At 34.4% G+C, this 25,450-nt stretch overlaps 1 protein-coding gene across 1 annotated transcript in view; it reads right to left on the bottom strand.

Annotated features, from left to right (window-relative positions):
- Window positions 1-568: 568 nt before the first annotated feature.
- MGAT4D (MGAT4 family member D) overlaps window positions 569-25,450 on the bottom strand; it is a 51,759-nt gene continuing 26,877 nt past the window's right edge. The window contains exons 6-11 of the mRNA XM_039479154.2: window positions 19,104-19,217; window positions 16,183-16,258; window positions 13,714-13,825; window positions 11,356-11,486; window positions 5,535-5,642; window positions 569-1,754 (exon numbers count right to left, since the gene is read on the bottom strand). Coding sequence (XP_039335088.1) covers window positions 1,746-1,754; window positions 5,535-5,642; window positions 11,356-11,486; window positions 13,714-13,825; window positions 16,183-16,258; window positions 19,104-19,217 — 550 coding nt within the window. The 3' untranslated portion in view covers window positions 569-1,745. The remainder of the gene's footprint in view (window positions 1,755-5,534; window positions 5,643-11,355; window positions 11,487-13,713; window positions 13,826-16,182; window positions 16,259-19,103; window positions 19,218-25,450) is intronic.

Raw genomic sequence — 25,450 nt, 5'->3', positions numbered from 1 at the left:
ATGGAAGTTAAGGGCATTTCTTTTGGCTACATTAGAAATGTTTTCTAAAAATACCTTGCGCTGACCACGCAAACACTCTTAATCGCAGATCACTTCTTTAAGGACCGTGGTAATTGAGTTGGACTTTTAAGGCTGTCTTTAACTTTCTTCCCCTTTTTTCTTCTAGCATCTTTCACTCTCACTGTATCTCCTTCAGGGTTCAAATGCCTCTTTCTGAGCACCACAGCAGCATTCCCTTGGAATCATCTCAGCTTTCTCTAGACATTCACCAGAATATGGGATAGGCTCTTTCAATATTTATCCTAGCTTATGCTCCCCATTTTTTAGATATTTTGTTCTAGTCTTCAGTGGTAGGCTAAGAAGTCCAAGTAAGCACCTTTTCAAAGACTGTTTCTATCTTTTCAAGAAATACTGTTCCTGGACTTAGTTTCAATTCTTCATCTTCTCTGGGACTATGCTCTGGCAGATTTAATTTCAAAATTTAAGTCAAATTTAAAATCTTTGTAACATACATACAATATCCTATTTTCTTCTCAAAGGTGAAAATGAAATGGACACACAGAAATGGTTCATCTTTCATATTCTCTTTATAAATTGGTATTTGTTACAGTTCACACTGAGGTGATTGAGATCTTGGCACTCAAGAATAAGGCAACAGTATGAAATTAAGACATTCACAATATTCGATTAAAGGATGACAAATAAATATCTCTTCTTATTGCTCAACATAAGTAATACCTTATAAAATAGCATCAAGAAGAGAAAAGGTATTTTAATGGGCCCCTGTAAGAAACTGATGGATCAAGCATATAGAAATTAGTAAGGAGTGAAAAGATTTCAACAACTAAATTAAAAAGCCTGATATAAGAGAATCTTGCACCCAATAAATAGAAATACTTTTGAAATACATTTTTAAAGCACAAAACCAACACTTTTAAAAACAAATAAATATAACATATTTAAAAGGGAGTATACAGAAACTATACCTTCTTTCTAAAGTCATGTGGAACACAAGGATTCACAACAATTCTCAAAATTTTATCACACAGATAAAGTTCTGTAACCACTATGTAAGTAATTTAGAAATTAACAGTAAAAGATGGAGAAAACCAATATATTTGGGAAAAAACTCCCAAATAATCTGTGTGTTAAGAAGGCAATAATGAGAGAAACTATGAAATTGTTAGAACTAAACCATTATCAGGATACATATGTATCAAGATGTTTGATGGTCAGCCAAATGGCACATAGGGATAAGTTTATAGTTTTAAATGCATTTATTAAAAGACAAGAAGACATTGTGGCACTGCCAGGTCCAGGCTTGTTTAAATTTGTGCTTTCTATTTCTTTAGTGTCTTTAAAATGGATAACAACATATACCAATTCACCCAAAACTTCTCCATGATAATATCAAGCTTCTGAACTTTTAACTGTTTATTGAGATTATGATGGTCTCACTATTGAAGTCAATAAAATATGGTTCTTAATTTAAAAAAAAACTTCCCTGACTTTAGCATTTTTAAATTAAATTATAATAGGGTAAAAGCATTATAAATCAATGTTCTATTTTTTTCTTGACATAAGAAGTCATTTAATATTTTGAAATATACTAGTTTATTCATTGTTTACTTATCTGCTAGATAATTATGTATTGTCATTACTACAATTTCTGAAACATGCCATTAGAAATCAAGGTTATCTGAGGTTCCAGGTATTAGGGAGTTTCTTCTTATGCTTATTTATCTTCATATTTTCTGAAATAAAAATAAAAAGTATAACATCTAGAAACAACATATTAATTCATAAAGATGAAATTATTTTTACAACAATATCTTAATCATATTATCCTTATTGTATCCTCTTTGACAACACCTACTCTTTTTATATAGAAAAGATTACTCTATACTGGTGGAAGATAAGATTCTTAAGATGTAGTAGACAATGCCAATTTTAATACTCTCCTGGTGTTAAATGATTGAAAGCAGATTTCCATCTGTGGGATTCCAGGGAAATCTTTATAGTCAGACAATCATTGCAACCAACAAAACGTTGTAGGTAATGTATAAATAGTTTAAAACATTTATTTTATTTGATTTTTATAATTTAAAATAAAAATATAAAAAAGATTTAGGGTAATTTAAAGTGAAAACACAATAATCTTTAATAATGATATACAAGAGAAAGCCAGAGATTAAATATAAAATGAGGAGTGAAAAAATTCTGCTGTTAATATAAGAATAAATGGATACTATATATCATATGAAATGAGTTTTGAATTTCTTGTTAGTCAAAGAGGAAAACTCACACAAAACCAAAGGAATCATGACAATATTTGAGAAATAATACATTTTCCTAGCATCAAATTCTATAAGAGAATTGTCACATATATTTTTCCATAAAAGGAAAGCATAAAACTTTAAATAACAATTTGAAGAAAATGCAAAAATGTTATACAATATTAATATATCATCCTTTAATAAAAGCCAAGAGCATGACCTTAAGTAATAATTCAGTTAAAGCATTAAAAAAACCGCAACTGTTATTTTAGGTTTGGGGATACATGTGTAGGTTTGTTAAATAGGTAAATTTGTGTCACAGTGGTTTGGTGTACAGCTTATTTTGCTACTTGGATACTAAGCATAGTACCCAAGGGTTATTTTTCCTGATTTTTCCCTCCTTCTACCATCCTCCCTCACATAAGCCCCAGTGTCTATTGTTCACCTCTATGTGTCCATGCATTCTCATCATTTAGCTCCTACTTATAAGTGAGAACATGCAGTATTTGATTTTCTGTTCCTGTGTTAGTTTGCTAACAATAATGGCCTCCAGCTGCATCCATGTGCCTGCAAAGGACATGATCCCATTCTTTTTTATGGCTGTGCAGTATTCCATGGTATATGTGTACCACATTTTTCTTACCCAGTCTATCATTGATGGGCGTTTAGATTGATTCCATGTCTTTGCTATTGTGAATAGTGCTGTGATGAACATGTGTATACATGTGTCTTTATAGTAGAACAATTTATATTCCTTCATGTATATACCCAGTAATGGGTTTATTGGGGCAAATAATAGTTCTGTTTTTAGTTGTTTGAGGAATTACCACACTGCTTTCCGTATGGTTGAACTAATTTACACTCTTGCCAGCACTATATAAGTGTTCTCTTTTCTCTGCAGCCTCTCCAGCATCTTTTTAAATTAATTAATTAATTAATTAATTTTGAGATGAAGTTCCACTCTTGTTGCCCAGGCTGGAGTGCAGTGGCACCATCTCAGCTCATCGCAACCTCAACCTCCCAGGTTGAAGCATGTCTCCAGCCTCAGCCTCCCCAGTAGCTGGGATTACCATGCCTGGCTAAATTTTGTATTTAAAAAAAAATAGATATGAGTTTTTTCACCATGTTGGCCAGGCTGGTCTGAAACTCCTGACCTGAGGTGATCCACCCACCTCAGCTTTCGGCCTCCCAAAGTGCTGGGATTACGGGTGTGATCCACCACACCTGGTCCTATTTTTTGGCTTTTTTTTTTTTTTTTTTTTTTGAGATGGAGTCTTGCTCTGTTGCCCAGGCTGGAGTGCAGTGGTGTGATCTCAGCTCACTGCAACCTCTGCCTCTTGGGTTCAAGCAATCCTCCTGCCTCAGCCTCCTGAGTAGCTGGGATTATAGACGTGCACCACCATGCCCAGCTAATTTTTGTATTTTTAGTACTGACAGGGTTTCACCATGTTGGCCAGGCTGGTCTTGAACTCCTGACTCATGAGAGCCAGATTACTAACACACCCCATTCACAATTGCCACAAAAGAATAAAATACCTAGGAATATAGCTAACCAGGGAGATGAAAGATCTGTGCAATGAAAACTACAAAACACTGCTCAAAGAAATCAGAGCTGACACAAACAAATGGAAAAACTTCCATGCATCTGTATAAGAAGAATCAATATTGTTAAAATGGCCATAGTGTCCAAAGCAATTTATAGATTCAGTGCTATTTCTGTCAAACTACCAATGACATCCTTAACAGGACTAGAAAAAAGTTGATATAAACATATAGACAATCATCAGACATTTATTAACTTTTCTTATACTTACCTCTATGTTATTGAAGGATTAATATTTTAAAATATGATGTAGTCTCTTAAGAAACTTGAGAAATAGTCTAATCCTTATTATGTCATTATTTCCAAAGAATGATTTTGATAATTTTTAAAGAAGTTTTAGAAACATCAAACTCCTAATAATAGATATCCTGTTAAAAATTTTAAAAATAATGTAAATATAATCACATTTGGCATATTATTAAATTGTTATTGATTTCTATTTTGTGTGGTATGAAGTATAAAAAGGAAAAAAGTCACCATTATGACATCAAAATATGACTGTTAATGTCCATTTTTACTTGACATGCCATGAATTTACAAAAATGAAGTTAAAATATCATATCTGGTAAAAAAAACTATAATAGAAGAATCCCATTATAATGGCAACAAAAAAGAGAATGGTATGGATCAATTTATTTCTGCATCATATCTGCAGCTATGTATTCTGATGGTGTAATTTTTTTGCTCAAAGATTCACAACAGTTACATTTTCATCATTCCAGGCACTTATTTGTCTTGTTTGACACATTTTCTTTGTTGGAGTCTGCCTTGCCTGATAGCCAATAGCTTACACTTAACTGAGTTCACATTATGTTTTAGGCATGGTTCCAAAGCGTGTAGTACAATATACAAGGTAGAAAAAGCAGAAAGAGGGCAAGTCATGAATGATGGAAAGTTGTGTATGTCCATCTCTCGTTCAATTGACAAAGGATTAAAGCAAGCATGTCTTTCATAATATAGACACTAAGGGTAGAGGTGTCGAAGGTGGAGGAAACATTAAGGATCATTTAAACTCTTTGAAGCTTTTATAGATGAAGAAAGCTCAAAGGAGTGTTAGAGCTTGCCCAATATCATATATGTACTCCCTAGTTCACCAGGACTGAAACCTAGGTGCTTTGACCTTGAATTCTTTGTTTCTTCTACTGCACTAAGGAGATAAGTCAATTATCAATAATATTGTATCTGAAAATGATGAAAAATTTTAAGAATGACTAAAATCCAAGCAATGCTAAAATATTCTTCATCTGGTAAAACAAACAGTGGTCTGAAATAAAAATCCTGATACATTTAAATTAAATAATAGAGGGATTTTATTTTTGAAATATTCTAGATAATTTTGAATTTTAGACTAAAATAGTGAATTTTATTATAATTTTCAAAACACTTTGTTACTCTTCTTTGAATTGCACAACTGGGAACAGTAAGGAAAATAGTTTACATAGGCTGAATTTTTCTTACCATGATAAATAACTTGGGGCTTTAAAAGATGATTGCTTAATCTATAAATATTGTTTACAACGTACAGTTCTATCATAAGATAAATTCTGCTTAATAACCGTGTTTTATAGCCTCTTATGTCACCACTCATTTTTAAATAGTATTTTATAAGTTTATGAAACATTGTATGTTACTGAAGTTACATTTCAAAATCTTACTTTTTCATATTGTTTTTTTCCAGAAAGTGATGAATGTATACCCACATGTTGGAAAAGAGAAGGTTTATACCGAATACGTATTTGCTTCTTTCGTTTTAAACAGTTTCTCTGGGGAAAAAGAGAAACAACAATCTTCTGTAAAAACCCAGATATTGCTTTGTAGTGCCTTTACCGATGGTAGAATTTTTATATATTAGTTTTTGCTAGAGCTCTATTTTCATATTTAAAAATATAAACAAAATATTTAATTCTTACCTTTTTCTTCACAAGAATAAAGCAAAGGAGTTGGGATAAAAAACAGTTTTGGTTCCAACATATATTTTCATGAACTCTGTCTTAGAAAACCAGGTTAGTATTGTACTAACTATATTTCCTCTCTTTTTTTAAATTACAATAACTAAAATAAAATGCTTGGTATTTTTCTATCCATATCTACAGTATTCTTTCACTTCCCATGTTCATTGACTGAGTTCTCTATTGAATTACATCTCCTCAATTTCTTCTTAAATAGTAAAAAATATGCTATTACGGAACCAATTTATAGTCAATGAAAAAGAATCTGGATAATTTTCTCAAAAATAAAAATAAGAAGGATGACCTATGGCACCGCTCCTATTAAAAACAAACATTTGAAGGCTGGGCATGGTGACTCATGCCTGTAATCCCAGCACTTTGGGAGGTTGAGGTGGGAGGATTGCTTGAACTCAGGAGTTTGAGACCAGCTTGGGCAATACAGTGAGACCCCACCTCTAAACATAAACAAAACCAAAAATAAAACAAACAATAAAAACCCCACAAATGATTGAAATAATTATGATCACTAAGAATTATTTTATATAATTTTATACATAGAAGATTCAGAAAAATAAATCTAAAATTTATATAGTAATTTTTTTATAGCAGTTTTATTAAATGCATTTCTACATAGTACTAACACATAGGAAAATATTGAGTTTCTCTTTTAACTGTAAAGTAATTTAATGGTGTAGAGTTAATTCAATTTGAAACTAAATTAGCATCAGATAAAATTGGTTGAGGAGTTACAGTTTAGCAAATAAGATAATGGTTTTGCAAATACACCCTTAAAACAACCTGCTGATAAAGCTGAGCTTATTTCATATCGCCGTTAAGGGCAATCACTACTTTTATGGAGTCTGGATAGTGCCTGTTCAAGTCTCTTTCCCTTTTTAAAATTAGGTTGTTTATTTGTGGTTGGGTTTTGAAAGTTCTATACATATACTGAATACATGTCTTTTGTTGGATATGGAATTTACAAATTTTTTCTTCTAGTCCATGGTGTCTTATTGTCCTCTTAATAGTACCTTTTGCAACACAAAAATTTTTACTTTTGATGAGATCCAATTTATCCATTTTTTAAAATGGATCATGCTTTTAGTGTCATTTAAAAAAATTTCACCCAGCCCTAGGTCCTGAACATTTTTTCTATATTTTCTTCCAAGAGTTTTATATTTTCGTGTTTAGATAGATGATTTATTTTGAAATAATGTTTGTATAAAGTGTGAGGTTTAGGTTGAAGTATGGTTTAGAGATAGGGCACTAATTGATCCAGCAAACATTTATGAAAGATTATTCTTTCTCCACTGAATTTCATATGCTTCTTTGCAAAATATCAGTTGGTTATATTTTGTGGGCCTATTTCTGGACTGCTCTGCTCCATGGACCTTTGTGTTTATCCTTTTGCCAATAAAGGCTTGTCTTGATTACTGTAGCCTTATAGTAAGCTTTAAAAATGAATAATGTGATTTTCCCAACTTTATTGTGCTTTTTAAAAATTATTTTAGTTGATCTACTTCCTTTGTCTTTTCTTAAAAATTCTGGAATCAGCTTTGGTAGAATATCTACCAAAAAATTCCTGCTGGGATTTTGATTAAAACTGTGTTAAATCCATAGACCAATTTGGGTTACATTGATACCTTTACCATGTTGAGCTTCCCAATCTATGATTATGGTATGTCTCTTTGTTCCTTTCAGTATTAGCATTTTGAGGTGTTCAGTGTATAGATAATGTACATATTTTATTAAATTTATACACATGGAGATATATAAATACTTTTATGTAATATTTTTAAATATTGTAAATAATTTAAAAATGTTGGTGGCTGGGAGTGGTGGTTCATGCCTGTAATTCCAGCACTTTGGGAGGCCAAAGCAGGCAGGTCACAAGGTTAAGAGATCAAGACCATCCTGGCCAACATAGTGAACCTCTATCTCTACTAACAATACAAAAATTAGCTGGGTGTGGTGGCACACACCTGTAGTCCTAGCTACTTGGGAGGCTGAGGCAGGAGAATCGCTTGAACTGGGGAGGTAGAGGTTGCAGTGAGCCAAGACTGCATCACTGCACTCCAGCCTGGTGACAGAGGGAGACTCTGTCTCGAAAAAAAAAAAAATGTTGAGAAATGGTGAGATGGTTTGTCTCTGTGTCCCCAACCAAATTTCATGTCAAATTGTAATTCCCACATTTCAGAGGAGAGAGCTTGTGGAAGGAAATTGGATCATGGGGGTGAATTTTCCCCGTGCTGTTCTCATTATAGTGAGTGAGTTCTCATGAGAGCTAATGGTTTTATGTATGTCAATTCCCTGCTGGCTTTCTCTCTCCTGCTGCCATGTAAGATGTGCCTTGCTTCCCCTTCACCGTCTGCTATGACTGTAAGTTTCCTGAGGCCTCCCAGCTATGCAGAACTGTGAGTCAAGCCTCTTTTCTTTATAAATTACCCAGTCTCTTTGTAGCAGTGTGAAAATGGAATAATACATTTGGTTTTCAACTTTTCATTGCTATTTTGCTGAAAAATGATGGATTTTTATAGACCTTGTATCTTCCAACTTTGCTCAAACTCATTTATCAGTCCTAGGATGTGTGTGTGTGTGTGTGTGTGTGTGTGTGCACGCACGCGTGTGTATTCTTTGTGATTTTCTATGTAGACAATCATCGCCTTTGCTTCTCAATTCATGTGCCTTTATTTTTCCCTTTATTGCACTGGTTTGAATTTCCAGTAAAATATTGAATAGGAGTGGTGAGGACAGACTTTGTTACTTTTTTTCTTAATCTTAAGAGTGAAAACATTCAGTTTTCAACAGCAAAGCATGAAGTTGGCTATGGGATTTCTCTAGATGCTCTTCAACAGGTCAGAGAAGTTTCTTTCTGTTCCTAATGGGCTGGGAGTTTTTATTATAAATGAATTGTGAATTTTGTCAAATGATTTTTCTGCATCAGTTGATATTAACGTGGTTTTTCTTCTTTAGAATCTTAGATTGGTGAGTTACACTGTGTGATTTTCAAACATTAAACCAGTTTTGTATTCATAGGATAGATACCAATTAGTATGGTATATTTTTCTTTTTATATACTGTTGGATTCAATTTACTATTACTTGGAAGATTTTTCTATCTATATACTTGGAGGTATTTGTTCTTGGTTTTCTTTTTTGCTCTGTTTTTGTCTGGTTTTCATGTCAGGGTAATGCTGGCCTCATGAAAAGAATTGGGATGTACCCTTTCTTCTTCTATTTTGGAGAGGATATTACATACAATTGGTATTATTTCTTCTCCATTTAGTAGAATACACCTTTAAACCCTTTGGATGTGGAAATTTCTTCTTCAGGATTTAAAAATAATAATTCAATTTTTTTTAGTAGATATAGGACTATTCAGATTGCCTATTTTATCTTGGATGAGTTTTAATAGTTTACAATTTTTTGACGGATTTTATTTTTATTAATTTATTTATTTTGAGATGGAGTCTCATTCTATTGCCAGGCTGGAGTGCAGTGGCATGATCTTGGCTCACTGCAACGCACTCTGTTTCCTGGGTTCAAGCGATTCTCCTGCCTCAGCCTCCCGAATAGATGGGACCACAGGTGTGCACCACCAAGCCCAGGTAATTTTTTTTTTTTTTTTTTTTTTTTGTATTTTTAGTAGAGACGAGGTTTCACCATTTTGGCCAGATGTTCTTGATCTTTTGACCTCGTGATCTGCCTGCCTCAGCCTCCCAAAGTGCTGGAATTATAGGCATAAGCCACCACTCCCAGCCAATGGATTTCATTTTTAAATTGCTCATTTTACATGCATGAAAGTGCTTGTAGTATTCCTTTATTATCCTTTCAGTATCTGTGGAGTATGTTGTGGTACTTCTGCTTTGTTTCTAATATTGATAACCTGTATTTTTTGTCACTCTTATTAGAAACCTAGCAGTTTTCTTGCTTTTTTTTTTTTAAATAACCTTTTGGTTTTATTGGTTTTCTCGTTTGTTTTTATGCTTTTAATTTGGCTATTTTCTTTTATTATTATTTTCTTCCATCTCTTTCTTGACCTTTTATTTTGTCCTTGTTTTTCTAGTTTGTTAACATAGAAGTTGAGATTATGAATATGAGATCTTTCTTCTCTTCTAAGATATAGATTTAAGTCTATAAGCTTTTTCTCTAACCAGGACTTTAGCTGCATTCCAAAAATGTTGAAACATTGTATTTTCATCCATTTCAAAGAGCTAATTTCCTTTGAAACTTATTTCTTCACCTAGGGCTTATTGAGAAGTGTGTTGTTTCATTACCAAGTGCTTGAGATTTTTTAGTTGTCTTTATGTTGTTGATTTCTAATTTGATTCTATTGTGGAACAAGAATGTACATTAAAAAAATTATTTCAATATAAATTTGTTAAGCTTTGTTTTATGATCCAAGATGTGGCTATTTTGGTGAATGTTTTATCTGCTTTTTTAAGAGAATGTATTTTCTACTGTTATTGGATGTAGTGGTTTTTAAATGTCAATAAAATCCAGTTGGCAGATGGTGTTCAGTTCTTTTATCTCCTTGCTGGTTTTCTGCCTATCAGTTCTGTTAATTACTGAGAGAGAGGATGGTTGGAATCTCCAACTGTAATTGTAGATCAATTGATTTTTTTCTTTGAGTTCTGTCAGTTTTTGCTTCATGTATTTCAAGACTCTATTGTCTCTTGGTAATTTCACCCTTTATTATATATAGTATCTTTCTTGATCCCTAGACTGGTTTCTGTTTTTTTTTTGCTTTTAAGTCTATTCTGATATTAATATAGCTACTAAAAGCTGGGCATCATGGCTCAAGCCTGTAATCCAATACTTTTAGAGACTGAGGTGGGCAGATGGCTTGAGCCTGGGAGTTTGAGACCAGCCTGGGCAACATGGCAGAAGCCCGTCTCTACATAAAATACAAAAATTAGCTGGGTTTAATGAGATGTACCTATAGCTCCAGTTACTAGGGAGGCTGAGGTGGGAGGATCACCTGAGCCCAGGGAAGTGTTGAGGCTGTAGTGAGCTTTGATTGTGCTACTGCAATCCAGCCTGACATACAGAATAAGACTGTAACTAAACAAATAAATAAACAAAATATAGCTACTACTGCAAATTTCCTTTGATTTGTGATTGTATGGTATATGTTTTTTTCATCTAGAAGTTTTAATGTATCTATAATATTTGAACTGAGTATTGACTTCAGTAGTTGCATTACTAAAAAAATCTCTCATGAACTCTTAATGGCGTGTTTTCATCATTTATATTTAATATAAGTATTGGCATGTTTGAATTTATGTCTACATTTTTTTTTCTATTTGTTCATTCTGTTTTTGTACCTCTATTTCTACTTTTCACTGCATTTTTGTGGTCTCTCATTATTTCATTTAATAGATGGAAAGATCAAAATTTGGGATATTAGAAATTTTAAAATTTGATGCATTTATCAGATTTAGTTTGGTAGACAAATTTTAGGTAATTACATCAGGTAGATAATATTTCTTCTAAAAGATTTGGTATTCTTAAAGTAAATAAATACTCACAAGATCTTCTCCTGTGTCACACAGCTTTACCTGAAAAATGTCATCCAAGAGCCAATCTATGGGTTTATCTTTGTAGAACATTAAAAAAAAACGTACAAAGTGAGTTAAATCCTCAGATCTAAACAGCTTTCCTATGGGAAAAATAATTAGATATAATTAATTCATATATAGTTATATATTGCTTTAACATGGGAAAAAAGCAAAAATTATTAAAATTTATGTATGTCCCATTCCTTAGAAATAAAGATTAAAGCACTACTGAAGTTGGACAATGATAAAATTAACACTCTATCTACTTAAGTATTAAGGATTGTCACTTATGAAAGAGAATATAAGCAGGTTTAGAATAGTCAATACTTTTAGGAAATCAATTCTGATAACTAATGAGGATCAATTATCTAAATCAAGTGAAAGATAAGTGCATAGAATGAAATATGTAGGCACTGTAATCTTTTACTTAATTTTTTACAAACTGTATTTTTTATCTGATTTTTGTAGCACTTTATCAATCTACTACATTTTTTATTTTTAGTACTTAATTTTATTAAGTCAGTCTTATTTCAATATTTGAGCATTATTTTAACAGGATGTTACTTTTCTATTTGTGATTCTTAAAGATTTACTATATAATTTAAAGTATTCATCCATTAAGTCTAATAATTTTTTTCTAATATACTACACCTTTAATTTTAAAATGAAGGGATAAGATTCAAGTATATAGTCACTTCAAAGTAAATAATGTAAAATACATCTCATGATTTGATAAGTATGAAAGTAGGATGTAAGCATGCTGCATTCTTCACTAGAACTTGAGTTTATATGGGTCACTTAATAAAATGTATAACTGTATTTTAATTTTTGGCACTGATTTATATAGTAACCAAAGCAAGTAATTTAACGATGAAAATGGCCGATTCAATTCCTAACCTGCTGTCACCATGCTATAAAGTTCTAGTTGGCAAGCTCATATTTTTAGCAAATAATGAATAACTGAGTTGCTTTTATGATAACTAAAAGCAAAACTTTTGTTAAGTTTAAGCTTGAATAAGATTTGGCATCCCATAAATAGTGGTCCTTGTTCAATGTGATCTTGTGATTAGGATGTAAGAATTCTCTATGTGTCTCCTACTTGACTTTGCTGAGAAAGATAAATTTTTTTGAGAATTTTAAATTCTCAGAGTAATCCATCACCAAGATTATTTCCTCTTCAAGCTTTTCATTGGGTATTATTGTTAACTATAGTTTTCCTTCTTATTTTATTTCCTTCTTATTTTAATTTTCCTTCTTATTTTAATCAAATTTTATTTGAGCTATTAAAATTTTACGGAAAACATGAAAAACAAAAGTTATCAGCTGAGTACATGAAAAACAGATGGACCTCACTAGCAATCCCAGAAATGCTTTACTCGGAATGACAAATGTATACATATAATAATAGATAAAACCAAATGTTGTCAAGCACATGGGAAGCATGAACTTTTATGCACTGCTTGTGACAGCATAAACCATACAGCCAATCTGTAAAGCCACTGGCAGTACTTAGAGCTATGTGAATTTTCAGTGGTCCACTCCAGGTGACATATATGTCATTTCATCTTTTTGTGGTAGCAAAAAAATTGGAAGCAATTAAAGTCTGCCACGCAGGAAATAGATAGTCAAATATGAGTGATAAGTCATCACTTCTTTCAAAGTCTTTTGGTGACTGGTCACTGTGCATCCATTATTTAGTTCACTTGTAGACAGCAAAATGTGTGGTTATCTTGCCTTACCTTCTGGTGATAAACAAAAGTAGGTAATTAAGGAAGGATTTAACAAAAGTTGGCAATTAAAGGAAGGAACTGGCTGACAGATGAAAGCATAGAAAGTGAATGCTGGAAGTGAATTTAGATGTGACTATAAGACAACTGATCATGGGATTGTTGGCATAAAAATTTAAAAGCAGGTTACAGTTTTATATGCATGATCTCTCAGTTAAGGGCAAAATAGGTAGTCCTCAGTTTGCAGAATTCCAAATGTGTAACTTTCAGTGACCATGATTACACAGTACTTATGCAGCAGTAAAAAAACAAATTAAATGAACATAAGACAACATGCTGATAGCTTAGAAATCAAGTTTTAAGAACAAAAAAATAAGGAATAGGAATATACAAATATGAGAAACACCAAATATTTTACATGGATATTATATATATGTGTATTTTGAACATATGAGAATGAACAATATATTGAAGAGTGGCAGGAAGTGGGTATAGGAATTGGGAATAAAAGGAAAGAATAAATAAGGAAGAGCTCCTGCATGAATCAATAATGTCATGTGCCATAAAAAACTTGATCCAGCAAAGTAGATCTACTGCTTACCTATGAATCCAAGCATTGAAAATTCAATAAAAAACCAGTCGGAACTGACATTATGTACAAAATCTGTTATTTTTGTAAAGTACATCTCTTTAGCTATGATATCATCTTCTAGCTGAAAAATACCAAAAAGACATTAGTACCTTTGACGCTTCCATTAAGCAAGCTATATTAGCTTGAAAATAAAAAATATAATAGAATACACTGAAGAAAATGTTTTTTATAAAGTAACAATTTTATTTCAATTTCAATTAATTGAGGGTATTTACAGTTAGTTGATTTCTTTTCTTTCTTTCTTTCTTTTTTTTTTTTTTTTTTTTTTTTTTTGAGACAGGGTCTCACTCTGTTACCCAGGCTGGAGTGCAGTGGTGTGACTGCATACATGTGCCACCATGTCTGGCTAATTTTTATGTTATTGGTAGAGATGGGGTTCACCATGCTGCCCAGGCTGGTTTCAAACTGCTGGGTAACATAGTGGACTCAACTGATACTCCTGCATGGCCTCCCAACTTCTGGGCTCAAGTGAGCCTCCCACCTTGACCTCTCAAAGTGCCAAGATTATAGATAGGCATGAGACACCACACCCTGCCCCACGTTTGATTCTCAGATTAACCAGACAAGAGATTATCTGTTTCTTTCCTAAATACTAAACATTCAATCTAGATCCCTCTTTGAAATAGTCTCCTTATCCAAATCCACTTTCATCCTCACAAATACTTCAGTTTCTAGTTTAAGACTGTCTTGGTCCATTTGAGCTGTTATAACAAAATACCACAGGCTGGGTAGTTTATAAACAACAAACATTTATATTTCACAGTCCTGGAGCCTGGGAAGGCCAAGAACAAGGTGCTAGCAGGTGTGTGTCTGCTGAGGGCCTATTCCTCATAGATGATGGCTTCCACTGTGTCTTCACACAGTAAAAGGGGCTAGCTAGCTCTCTGAGGTCTCTTTTATAAGGACACTAATCCCATTCATGAGGGTCTGCCTGCATAATCTAATTGCCTCCCACAGGCCCCACCTCCAAATACTATCACCTTGGGGATGAGAATTTTAACATACTGATTTTGGGAGAGAGGCCAGGAGCCTTAGCTTACGCCTGTAGTCTCAGCACTTTGGAAGGCTGAGGCAGACAGATCGCCTGAGTCCGGGAGTTCAAGACCAGCCTGGGCAACACGGCCAAACCCTGCCTCTACAAAACTACAAAAAATTAGTTGGGTGTGGTAGTGTGCACCTGTAGCTACTTGAGGCTTCGGTGAGCTGTGATCATGCCACTGCACTCTAACCTGGATGACAGAGCAAGACATTGTCTCAGAAAAATCAAAAAACAAAAAACAAAAACAAAATTTGGGGAGGGTCTGGGAGAGATGCAACCATTCAGACCATAGCTAAGACGAACTAGCTTAATGCTTGTGATGAAAGGTGCCATGTTCTATCTCCAGATATTGTGGCTGACAAACTGGTTCCCAGCAAAGAGAAGACAAAAAGAAACTGGGCACTCTCATCCACAGCTCCACAACTAGCTGGTTAGAATAATGGTGTAAGCCTAAAAATATCCTCCACAAGAGAGAGGGGGCAATGGAAATGAGATTTCTTTTTTATTTTATATATATTATGCATAATCTGTGGACTAAGAGGGCCTCATAAGTAATTTTAAAAAACGTGGCAGTCCTCAGGCACACTACGAGGACACAGAATAGAACTGATGTTTCAAATTGAGAAGAGTACATTGGCTGGATCTTGTGTTTCCAGGACATTGCCCCTAACTGGGAATCCAAAGACACCTTTTTTTATTCCAGTAAGAGATAAGACCTTGCTTTAGGCATTTTCTAACTTTCTCTCTAGTCTCCAACTGTCTTTTGCAAATTCTTCTCACAAGTGCATATTGTCTATGTAGTAAGTTCAAATTGCTATTGCTATTTAGAACATAACGTTATTATTTAACAATGTGCAGGGATTTAGAGGGTACAAACTACATATGATTGATTCAGTTTTACAAATACAGTGAGGCACTGAGAACTGTGTTACTCATAAAGCATGAGTAAATGTAGTGTAGCAATGATAAGTATATATAATGCCTGACAAATGCTCAAAATGCATTTGCTTAATCTAATAAAATTGAAGGCCAAGAAATAAATGTAGGCACTATAATTTTTTTGAGATTTTCTTTTCAGTTTGATTCATGTAATTATAATTTTTTCTGTAACAGTGAACTCAGCAAGAATAATCACATATAATCAATTTTAAACTTTCTTTGGCATTTTAATACAACAAGTATTTTCTGTTTTTTGAGTATAACGTAAGGTGGAGGAACACAATGAAGAAATGAAATTACAGCAGGGAAGGAGAAAATAATATTTTCAATTTAAATTATATTTTTCAGTAGATATCATTGGTGTATACTATATATAGATGTACATATATACACACACAGGCATACATACATGCACACCCATACACACCCCAGTTTCCTACCTGTAAATAATACTTGGCCTTTGGCTGAGCATACAGCATCAAAATGCAAAAATCCAATACTTGTTTGATTTGCCAACTAAAGGTAAGCAGTAAGATCTGTTAATATTTGTCATTGTTATTTAATTTTTATTTATAATCATACTTTAGTAATCAAAAGCTCCTTTGCAGTTTACTAACAGAGTACTAGTTACATTAAGTAAAATTGAATATGCTTATTTTAAAAAGTTTTCCATCTTTAGTCAATGAACAGTGTTGGCCATTGTTAAACTAGAATAAGCATAACCCATTTGTTTACATTTTGTTCTAGATAAGTTTTGATCTAGATAACAGTGTTAATATTCTTTCTGATTTTAGGTTTTGCTCAAATGAAAGTATAAAGAAACTTTTTTTTTCAATGTCTCTCCTAACAGCTTATTGATTCTATCATCCAAGAGTTTTCTCCACAATTCTTAGGGTTGACTATCTGCTACAGAGTGTAAATATTTCTTTTTAGGGGGTCTTTAATTCATTTCTCCTAAGTCTTATCCCTTGGTTTACTTGGAAGGGAAAGGTTGCTTTTTCTGATTTTATTTTGAAAATAGTCTCCACAAGCCTCTGGAACTCTTCATGATCCTCTTGAAGAAACCCAGTGTAACTCCCTTCACAAGCTGACTTTATGTGTGGCCTCTGATGAAATATGTGAGCACACATTGCCTTAACTCTCCCAATCCTAATGTATAGAGTAATTATATGAATTGCTACTCTCCAGCTGATTTTTTTGAGGCCAAATTTGAGGCAATTTGAATTTTAGGGAGTGAAAAATTTTCAATAATAACTGAAGAGAATTAAAGAGAGAATTACAGAAAAAATTGTGGCTAGGAGACAGGACTAACATGCAGCTCCTGCTTGGCGAGGGATAACAGTGCCTGGAGACTCACTTTTGCTCCAAGAAACACTACAGAAACATACCAGGGAAACATAAAGAATTCATAGACCCTTTGAAAGAACCAGCTTGCCACTGCAAACTCCATGAGACAGACCAAAAACTGTGAGTTCCCAAAGTATAAGGGGCAATATTTGGCCTTGATACACACATCCCCACTGGAGAACCTGAGAATCCAAATCACAGAAGGATTTAACCTTACCTATAGCTGAAATGAATTTAGGGAGCCAAGTGAAATATAAAAGTAGAAGGATCAGCAGGAAGAGCCCCAGAGGCACTCCTGGTCCCCAGCTCAAGCCCAGGGAAGCCATTCCTGGCATTATCTCACAGAGTTCTTTGGGGAAGGGAAAGCAGCCAGTGAAATTGGGAAGGGGTCACAGGATGAGGGAAGCTCCTAGCTAAACTTTGTAATAATTTTGACTGAGCACGACTTTTCTCAAGCAGAATCTGGGAGCAGGGTAAATGGGAAGTGCAGATATGAGCACAGAAGCCAATGCCAAAGGTGCGGGCAGGCAGGGAGGGGTGAGGCCTGAGAGCCCTTGCTCACTTTTGCAGTGGGGAGGCTTGTAGCCTGGAGCAAGAGCTCAGCCCTGATCATGGGGCTACCTGGATATAAACTTACCTAAAGAAACTTTATTCTCATACTAAGCTAGCTAGATACCAGCCGAGGTCCTGAATATACAAACAGCAGTACCCAAGGTCATTTTTGCCCTTCTGCATCTCATAACCTCATATGAAGAAAGAAATTAATAAAATTACAGTTAGATAAGTGCTGTATGAAGATATCAACAATGTTGACTATTTTATGGTAAGCTTGCAAAGGTGTGGAAAGTGTGAAAGAGCATGCCACTTAGTTTTAGGGCACAGAGAGCTGACAGAAAGAAGCTGATAATCACAAGGTTGGCAGAGGCCAGATCATGAAGGATCTTTTATGATATGTGGGAAACTTTGGACTTGATCTAATATGAGAAAATATTCTTCTGGGTACAGCATGAAGAATGGATTGGATGAGAGGTTAGGTTAGACTAGGATTAAGGACTCTGTAATGGTGAAGGTCTGAACTAAATCTAAGCCAGTGGAAGGAGAATGAGAGGGATGTTGTGTGGAGAGATTTTAAAAAAGAAACAATGACAGAGATATAAAATGCTGAAGGAAAAACAAGGATCCAGGATGACTCCCAGCTTTGTGATTCTAAAAACTGGGCATAATGTGGACCACTAATTAAAGCAAAACAAAATGCTTAAGATTCCTAGATTCTAACAAACCATTTATAATTTTAAAACAAAGAAAGGCTGATTGATTTCCTGAAATAAGGCCTTTTTCTGATTTCTGGCATGTCTTTTTCTTTATTAAGTTTTGAGGGGCCAAATTATTACATTTTCCATAATACCTACCACAGTAATACCCCAAATTATAATCCTTTGTGTGTGTATAAAACTTTTAATTTTTGAATATTTTTTAAAAGATTCTTTCATAAATATATTTTGTTCTCATAATGACTCTTCCAATTATGCAATATAGACTTCATTATACACACTAGAAAGTTGGGGAAGCTAAGGAAAAAAAGGTGAAATTACCTGCTTATGACCACCAGCAAACAGAAGAGCTGGGACTAGAATCCTTCTGTAATGATTTATAATCCTAGACTCTCCCCCTCCTCATTATGCCTTTGCTAATTATTGTCTATAAATGTGAACATAGACCATCAGTGGTGTGCTGGTAAATATTTAACAACTGATTTGGGAGTGAAGGGATGGACATTCTGCTTTGTAACTTGCCCATTTCCATGGTGTAAATACTCCTCCTGTGGCTCATGCTATCAACTCGATGTTACTGTACACAGAGTTGGGAAGTGATGCATATAGTTGAATCTTACAAGCCAGTAGAAGCCAGCTTCAAAACACCACTGAGTATGAAATAGTTTCTAGTACCAGCTGATTCTAAGACTTTATCAGATAAAGTTAGTTATTTAAGGTTACCATTTTCTAATATGACATACCTGGCTAATTTTTGTGAGTACTCAGCTAAGTGCTTGGTATTTAACATGCTCGAATATAAAAAGGCAGGTATTGAAATGACCTCTAAGGATCCAGACCTCACTTGCCTTTTGAATCTATAAATAGAAGTAAATGCAGACTTATAATTGAATATTTAATTTTCCAGAATAACAAATACTAAAAATAATTTTATTATGCATATTTATATAATATTTGACTTGAATTATTTCACATGTTGATACATGATACCTGCATCATAAAACTAGCCAAAGTATGTTTTTAATAAATTAATAACAGACATATTAAAATACACAATATAAAATTAGTTTCTTATAAAAATTACTTTGACATTTTTAAAGTTTACGGCAAGATGTGTACTCTAACATTTGAAATAATGAAACTTTTGGGTTGTGATAACACAGTGACTGCAAGACAGCAAGAACATTAGATTATTTTTAAATGCATAATTTTGAATTTAATAAGAGTCCTACTAAATAGCAGTGTAGCTCCTGAAACTAGATTACCATAGCAAGCAAGGATTTAGTCAGACTCTTGTCCACAATTCACTGGAGAACTATGTATACTCTTCAACATCTTTTTTTTTTAAATGTTATTGTTGATAGACCAACAAGGATATCACTAAACTACATAAAATACAATTCATAAAAATTCCAATATAAATCTTGTACCATAAGGTAAAGGATGGGAAACCAAGTAGAAAATTTTAAATGGTCTTCCTTCAGAGATAATATGATTTTAAATGAATTTATTAAAATGTTAAAGGTGCAAGGAAATGTTTATACTACATAAAAAATTTAAAAGGTTACAGTTTTATATGCATAATTTCCATCATGTGCAAAATAGGCAGTCCTTGCTTTGCACAATTCTGAATTTATAAATTTCAGTTACTGTGCTTTAGTTAAATAACACCAGTCTCCCCCAACAACACTGTAGTCATGATATATTAATTGTGAATGATTGTGTAAAGTACAAACTTCACTGCTAGCTCTTCAGTGCACAAATCACTATATAAATAGCAGATGCACATCATCATTAGTGACTAATTACATCACTTCTTTCAAAGTGTTTTGATGACTGGTCACTATACGTTTTATTTAGTTATTTAGTTCACTTGCTGACAGTAAAACATGTGGTTGTCTTGCCTTGCCTCCTAGTGATAAGCCTACATAATATTTTTAAAAAGTAGGTAATCAAAAGAGGGAATTAGCTGACAGATAAAAATGCAGAAAGTGAATGCTGGAAGTGAATCTGGATGTGCTGTAAGACAGCTGATCGTGGTAATGTTGACACCTCTATTGTTTGAGAAGCTCTTAGAGAGGCAACAAAGGGAACTTAGTGAAGGTGAACTTAAATGACAAATAAGAAAAATGGTTGTGGTGAAATTATGTCACACAGAAAATGATGCTGCTGAAAAACTTCACGTTAGAGGAACTCTCAGAAATACTTTATGACATTGAAAACACAAATGATAAAATGCTGAAACTGATCTAAATTTAGAAAGGAGTATAACAATTTACTGAAGCATAGAAAAGACATTTACTCAGTGTTTTAAGTTCTATGATAAGAAAAAGGCAAGCACCATTTAAACTACTCTTGATACATTTTTCTAAAAGAAATCAAACACCTTAATACTCAATAATTTTAGTGTTTTAAATTACAGTGTAATAAATTAGCTTAACAATTTTTTTTATTTTTCTATGTATTTATAGTTGACAGAGAGTAATGTTTTAACACATGTTTAAAAGGCATGAAAAGAACAATTATGATATTTTTCCATTGTTAATATTTCCTTGCATGGTTTCAACTTGCACAATCATTTTATATGGCCCCATGTTATCCTGCAAATCAGGATTGCCTGAGTATGTATAAACACACACAAACACACATGGAAGAAAGCTCATGTTTTATAATTAGGGTACGTATCATGAGAATGGGGTTGGAGTAGGATATCATGCTATAGAGAATATGAGTTTTAGACCTAGAAAAGTCTCCAAACCACTTATGCTTGTTTTACTTCCTAACTTTGAGCAAGTAATTTACTTTCTCTGATCTTTAATTTCCTCATCTGTAAAACTGGAATAGCAGCTTAACAACTTGTGGGCAAAGAACTGTTCAAAATACATGCTGGAATTCTTCCCAACCTCTATACATTAGTGGAAAGGTTTTTGGTCACTTGTTTTGGTGGGATTGTAAGCGGAAGAGTAAAAGTTTTACTGGCCGCCCACTGATTTTATGATATATTAAATAAAAATTTTTAAAAAAATTAATTCTAATATATTCCTTGGGGAATAGAAAATACTAGCACAGGAAACAAATGAAGAGTCTGGTTGTTTGCTTTGTGGTAAAAGTAACATAATATCTAAGTTTTTAAGTGAATTTCTGTAACTTTAAACTATAAGATCTTGTGCAGCAATTTATAATAGTAGAGGTAAATGGAAATAACATCATGTTGCAGCATACTCAATCATCAAAAAGCTTAAATTGCAGAGATACACAAATTTTATTCTCTAGAAAATTCCATCTAAAGTCCAAAAAGCACCAAAAGTTAAGTTATAACAATTTCTATTTTGATGATATAATTTTCCATTAGTGATAGAAAGAGTCCAGTTTTGGTTTTATTCAATCTGTTTTAAGCAAGATACTTGAAATTTTGTGTGTTGACACCTTTTTAAGACTATCTAAAACTTTTCTAGCTTGTTAAATTATTTATATACAGCATCAAAAACCTTGACTTAATCATACGGGAATTGCTAGTTTCCAATGACTGGAGAAAATAATATAACTCTAGGTTGTTGCCATTAAAAATGAGTGATTTTACCTTACAGTTATATAATAGTGGAAATCTTACAACTCTGTAGTTTTATATAAAGTACATAGTTGTATACAGTTTTATATAAGGTTATATACAAACATAGATGGGTCCTTTAAAAATTATATAGTCTCAATTTAGGACTAATCCAAATATAGAATAATCTCTCATTACCCTAATGAGAAGACCTAGGAAAAGACTTTTTTGCTTTATTCTACTTTCACAAAAAGTAATTTTATTCCAACTCTTTTTTTTTTTTTTTTTTTTTTTTTGAGACAAAGTTTCGCTTTTGTTGCCAAGGGCCACTGCAACCTCTGCCTTCCAGTTTCAAGCGATTCTCCTGCCTCAGCCTCCCGAGTAACTGGAATTACAGGCGCTCCCCACCATGCCCGGCTAATTTTTGTATTTTTAGTAGAGAAAGGGTTTCACCATGTTGGCCAGGTTGGTCTCCTACTCCTGACTCCGCCCACCTTGGCCTCCCAAAGTGCTGGGATTACAGGGCTGAGCCACCGTGCCCGGCCTTTTTTCCAACTTTTTATCTTGCATTGGTAGCATCAATACAATTGTGATCACACAATCAATATAAATATTACCACTAGAATCACTTTTCGAATCACCTGACATAGTTTCCAGTATCCTTGATTTTCAATTCCAACTACAGTACAGCAATTTCTAAAACCAGTGACATTGTCTCCAAAAATTTTGGAGCAAATCAGAAGTATTCTCATACATTAGGCAATGTTTTCACTGGAGATCTTTACAAGTAACCACAGGCTTACAATGATGCAGTGACATCCCCAGGAATAGTTTTATATATAGTATATATATATATATATATATATATATATAGTTTTATACCTTAGCCTTCTTTTTAATTGATTCCGTCAAGAGTCTCCTATAAGAATACCAAACTAACATAGATTGAGGTCAGTTGAGGATAATTTTTCTTCTCCAAATAGTAGTTTATTATTCAGACTAAAGCAACCAGGAAAGCATCCTTGACTATGAAAAGATTTTTTAAGGATTCAAATATAAGGTAACATTTTTTCCTGGGGAGTCTTTTAGGAAAAAAATTGATGTATGTGGTATTTCTTTAATCCCTCTCCCTTCACATAAATTACCTATTTCAAGCCGTCACTACCCTAAGTTCCTTCACTGCCAACAAATCCCTCCTTTTCAACATAGGGACCTATCTCCTTCACAGAGAAAAGAGAAATCTTTAGAAATGGAATTTTAAGGTGGTTCCACTGTCTTTCCCCCAACAAATTAATTTTTCTACTCTTTCATCTGCTCTCATCTCCTCTTTGGTCTCAGGCCTATCTAAAGCTCCCTGCACCTGAGTCTCCACTCCAGTCCCCTCTCCTCCACTGCCTTGCTTCATCAGTCTCTCTCTACTACAGCACAGGTAAAATCTCCAGGTGCAGCTGGGCGTGGTGGCTCAAGCCTGTAATCCCAGCACTTTAGGAGGCTGAGGCGGGTGGATCACGAGGTCAAGAGATCGAGACCATCCTAGCCAACATGGTGAAACCCTGTCTCTACTAAAAATACAAAAATTACCTGGGTGTGGTGGTGTGCACCTGTAGTTCCAGCTACTCGGGAGGCTGAGGCAAGGAGAATTGTTTGAACCTGGGAGGCGGAGGTTGCAGTGAGCTGAGATTGTGCCACTGCACTCCAGCCTGGTGCCTGGCGACAGAGTGAGACTCTGTCTCAAAAAAACAAAAAGACTACAGGTGCTTCCACCTCAAAACCTCCCCAGTAGAATTTGTCTCCCTCAAGACAGTGTGCTTTGACTTTTCTTCCTATCAGTTGAGCTTACTCAGAATAGTCTATACCCAATTCTTTAAATACATACTATAAAAATTACTAAACATCAACAAAAATAGAAATATAATGAACCCCAAATCAGTTTCCTTCAATAAGCATTAATTTTCTGTCACAGTTGTTTCATCTGTGCAGCTGCCCCCTTTTTTGCTTAAGCATTATATATATATATATATACACACACACACATATATATGTGTATATATACATATATATACACATATATATGTATTTTATATGTATGTATATATGTATATATATGTATTTTATTGCACTTTAGGTTCTGGGATACATGTGCAAAACATGCAGGATTGTTGCATAGGTACATATATGGCAATGTGGTTTGCTGCCTGCAACCCCTGTCACCTATATCTGACATTTCTCCCCGTTATCTCGCCCCGATCTCCCCACCCACCCCTGCTGTCCTTTCCCTATTCCCCCCCGCCCTGGCAACAGATCCCAGTGTGTGATGTTCCCCTCTCTGTGTCCATATGTTCTCATTGTTCAACGCCCACCTATGAGTGAAAACATGTGATGTTTGATTTTCAGTTCTTGTGTCAGTTTGCTGAGAATCATGGTTTCCAGATTCATCCATGTCCCTACAAAGGACACAGACTCATCGTTTTTTACGGCTGCATAGTATTCCGTAGTGTATATGTGCCACATTTTCCTTGTCCAGTCTTATCATCGATGGGCATTTGGGTTGGTTCCAGGTCTTTGCTATTGTAAACCGTGCCGCAATGAACATATGTATGCATGTGTCTTTGTAATAGAATGATTTCTAATCCTTTGGATATATACCCAGTAATGGGATTGCTAGGTCAAATGGAATTTCTATTTCTAGGTCCTTGAGGAATCGCCACACTGTCTTCCACAATGGTTGAACTAATTTACACTCCCACCAACAGAGTAAAAGTGTTCATTTTAAAACAGTGCTAGATATCATTTTGCCCTTACATTCTTCAGTGTGAATATTAGAAAAGACTCTTATTTAGATAACCACAATGCCACTATTCACACTTTGCAAAACTATAAATGATTATTTAACATCACATAATACTTAGTCAATTTTCAAATTGCCCCCAAAAGGCTAAAGGTGCCTATTGCGGGGGAGCATGCACTCACATAGGTGCCCAAATAAGGTCACTCATTGTAACTGATTATCCCTTATTTCTTTTCAAAATTTATTATCTAGACAAGTGACCTTCATTTTTCTTTCTTCCCCCACCCCCATTCCAGTTTTTAAAGAATCTGGATCAGTTTTCTACAGAATGTCCCACATCTTGATTGTTTTGCCCCAGATCTCGTCCTTTTTTTGCTGTGTAGCCTGTAAACTGGAATTCAGCTCCTAAGGCTTGATTGCATTCAGAGGTTTGTTTTGTTTTATTTTGTTTAAGTCGGAAGAATAACTATAGTTCTTTCCTTGGCATCATTTTCGTCGCTGGATTTTCAGCGACCGACCGCGAGCTGCTGGAGGTGCGGTGGGGCCCCTGGGCCCTGGCTTTTCTCAGCTCACACTGCACCCCTCTGCTCTGCTGTGCGTCCTGTCCAGCGGGGCGCCCTTGCTGGCGGGATACCGGTTGGCCTCTGCCTGCGGGAAGCAGTACGTGACCAGAGACGAAGGCAGTAGAAACCCAGGGTGCTCCTCCTGTTGCGGCTCCCGCGGGGGCGGAGGTTCCAGCGGCTGAGGAGGCCGAC

This window comes from Saimiri boliviensis, chromosome 3, assembly GCF_048565385.1.
Source record: "Saimiri boliviensis isolate mSaiBol1 chromosome 3, mSaiBol1.pri, whole genome shotgun sequence".
Lineage (NCBI taxonomy): Eukaryota > Metazoa > Chordata > Mammalia > Primates > Cebidae > Saimiri > Saimiri boliviensis.
Note: the sequence above shows the minus strand (reverse complement) of the source record. Positions and strands in the feature narration are given on the sequence as shown.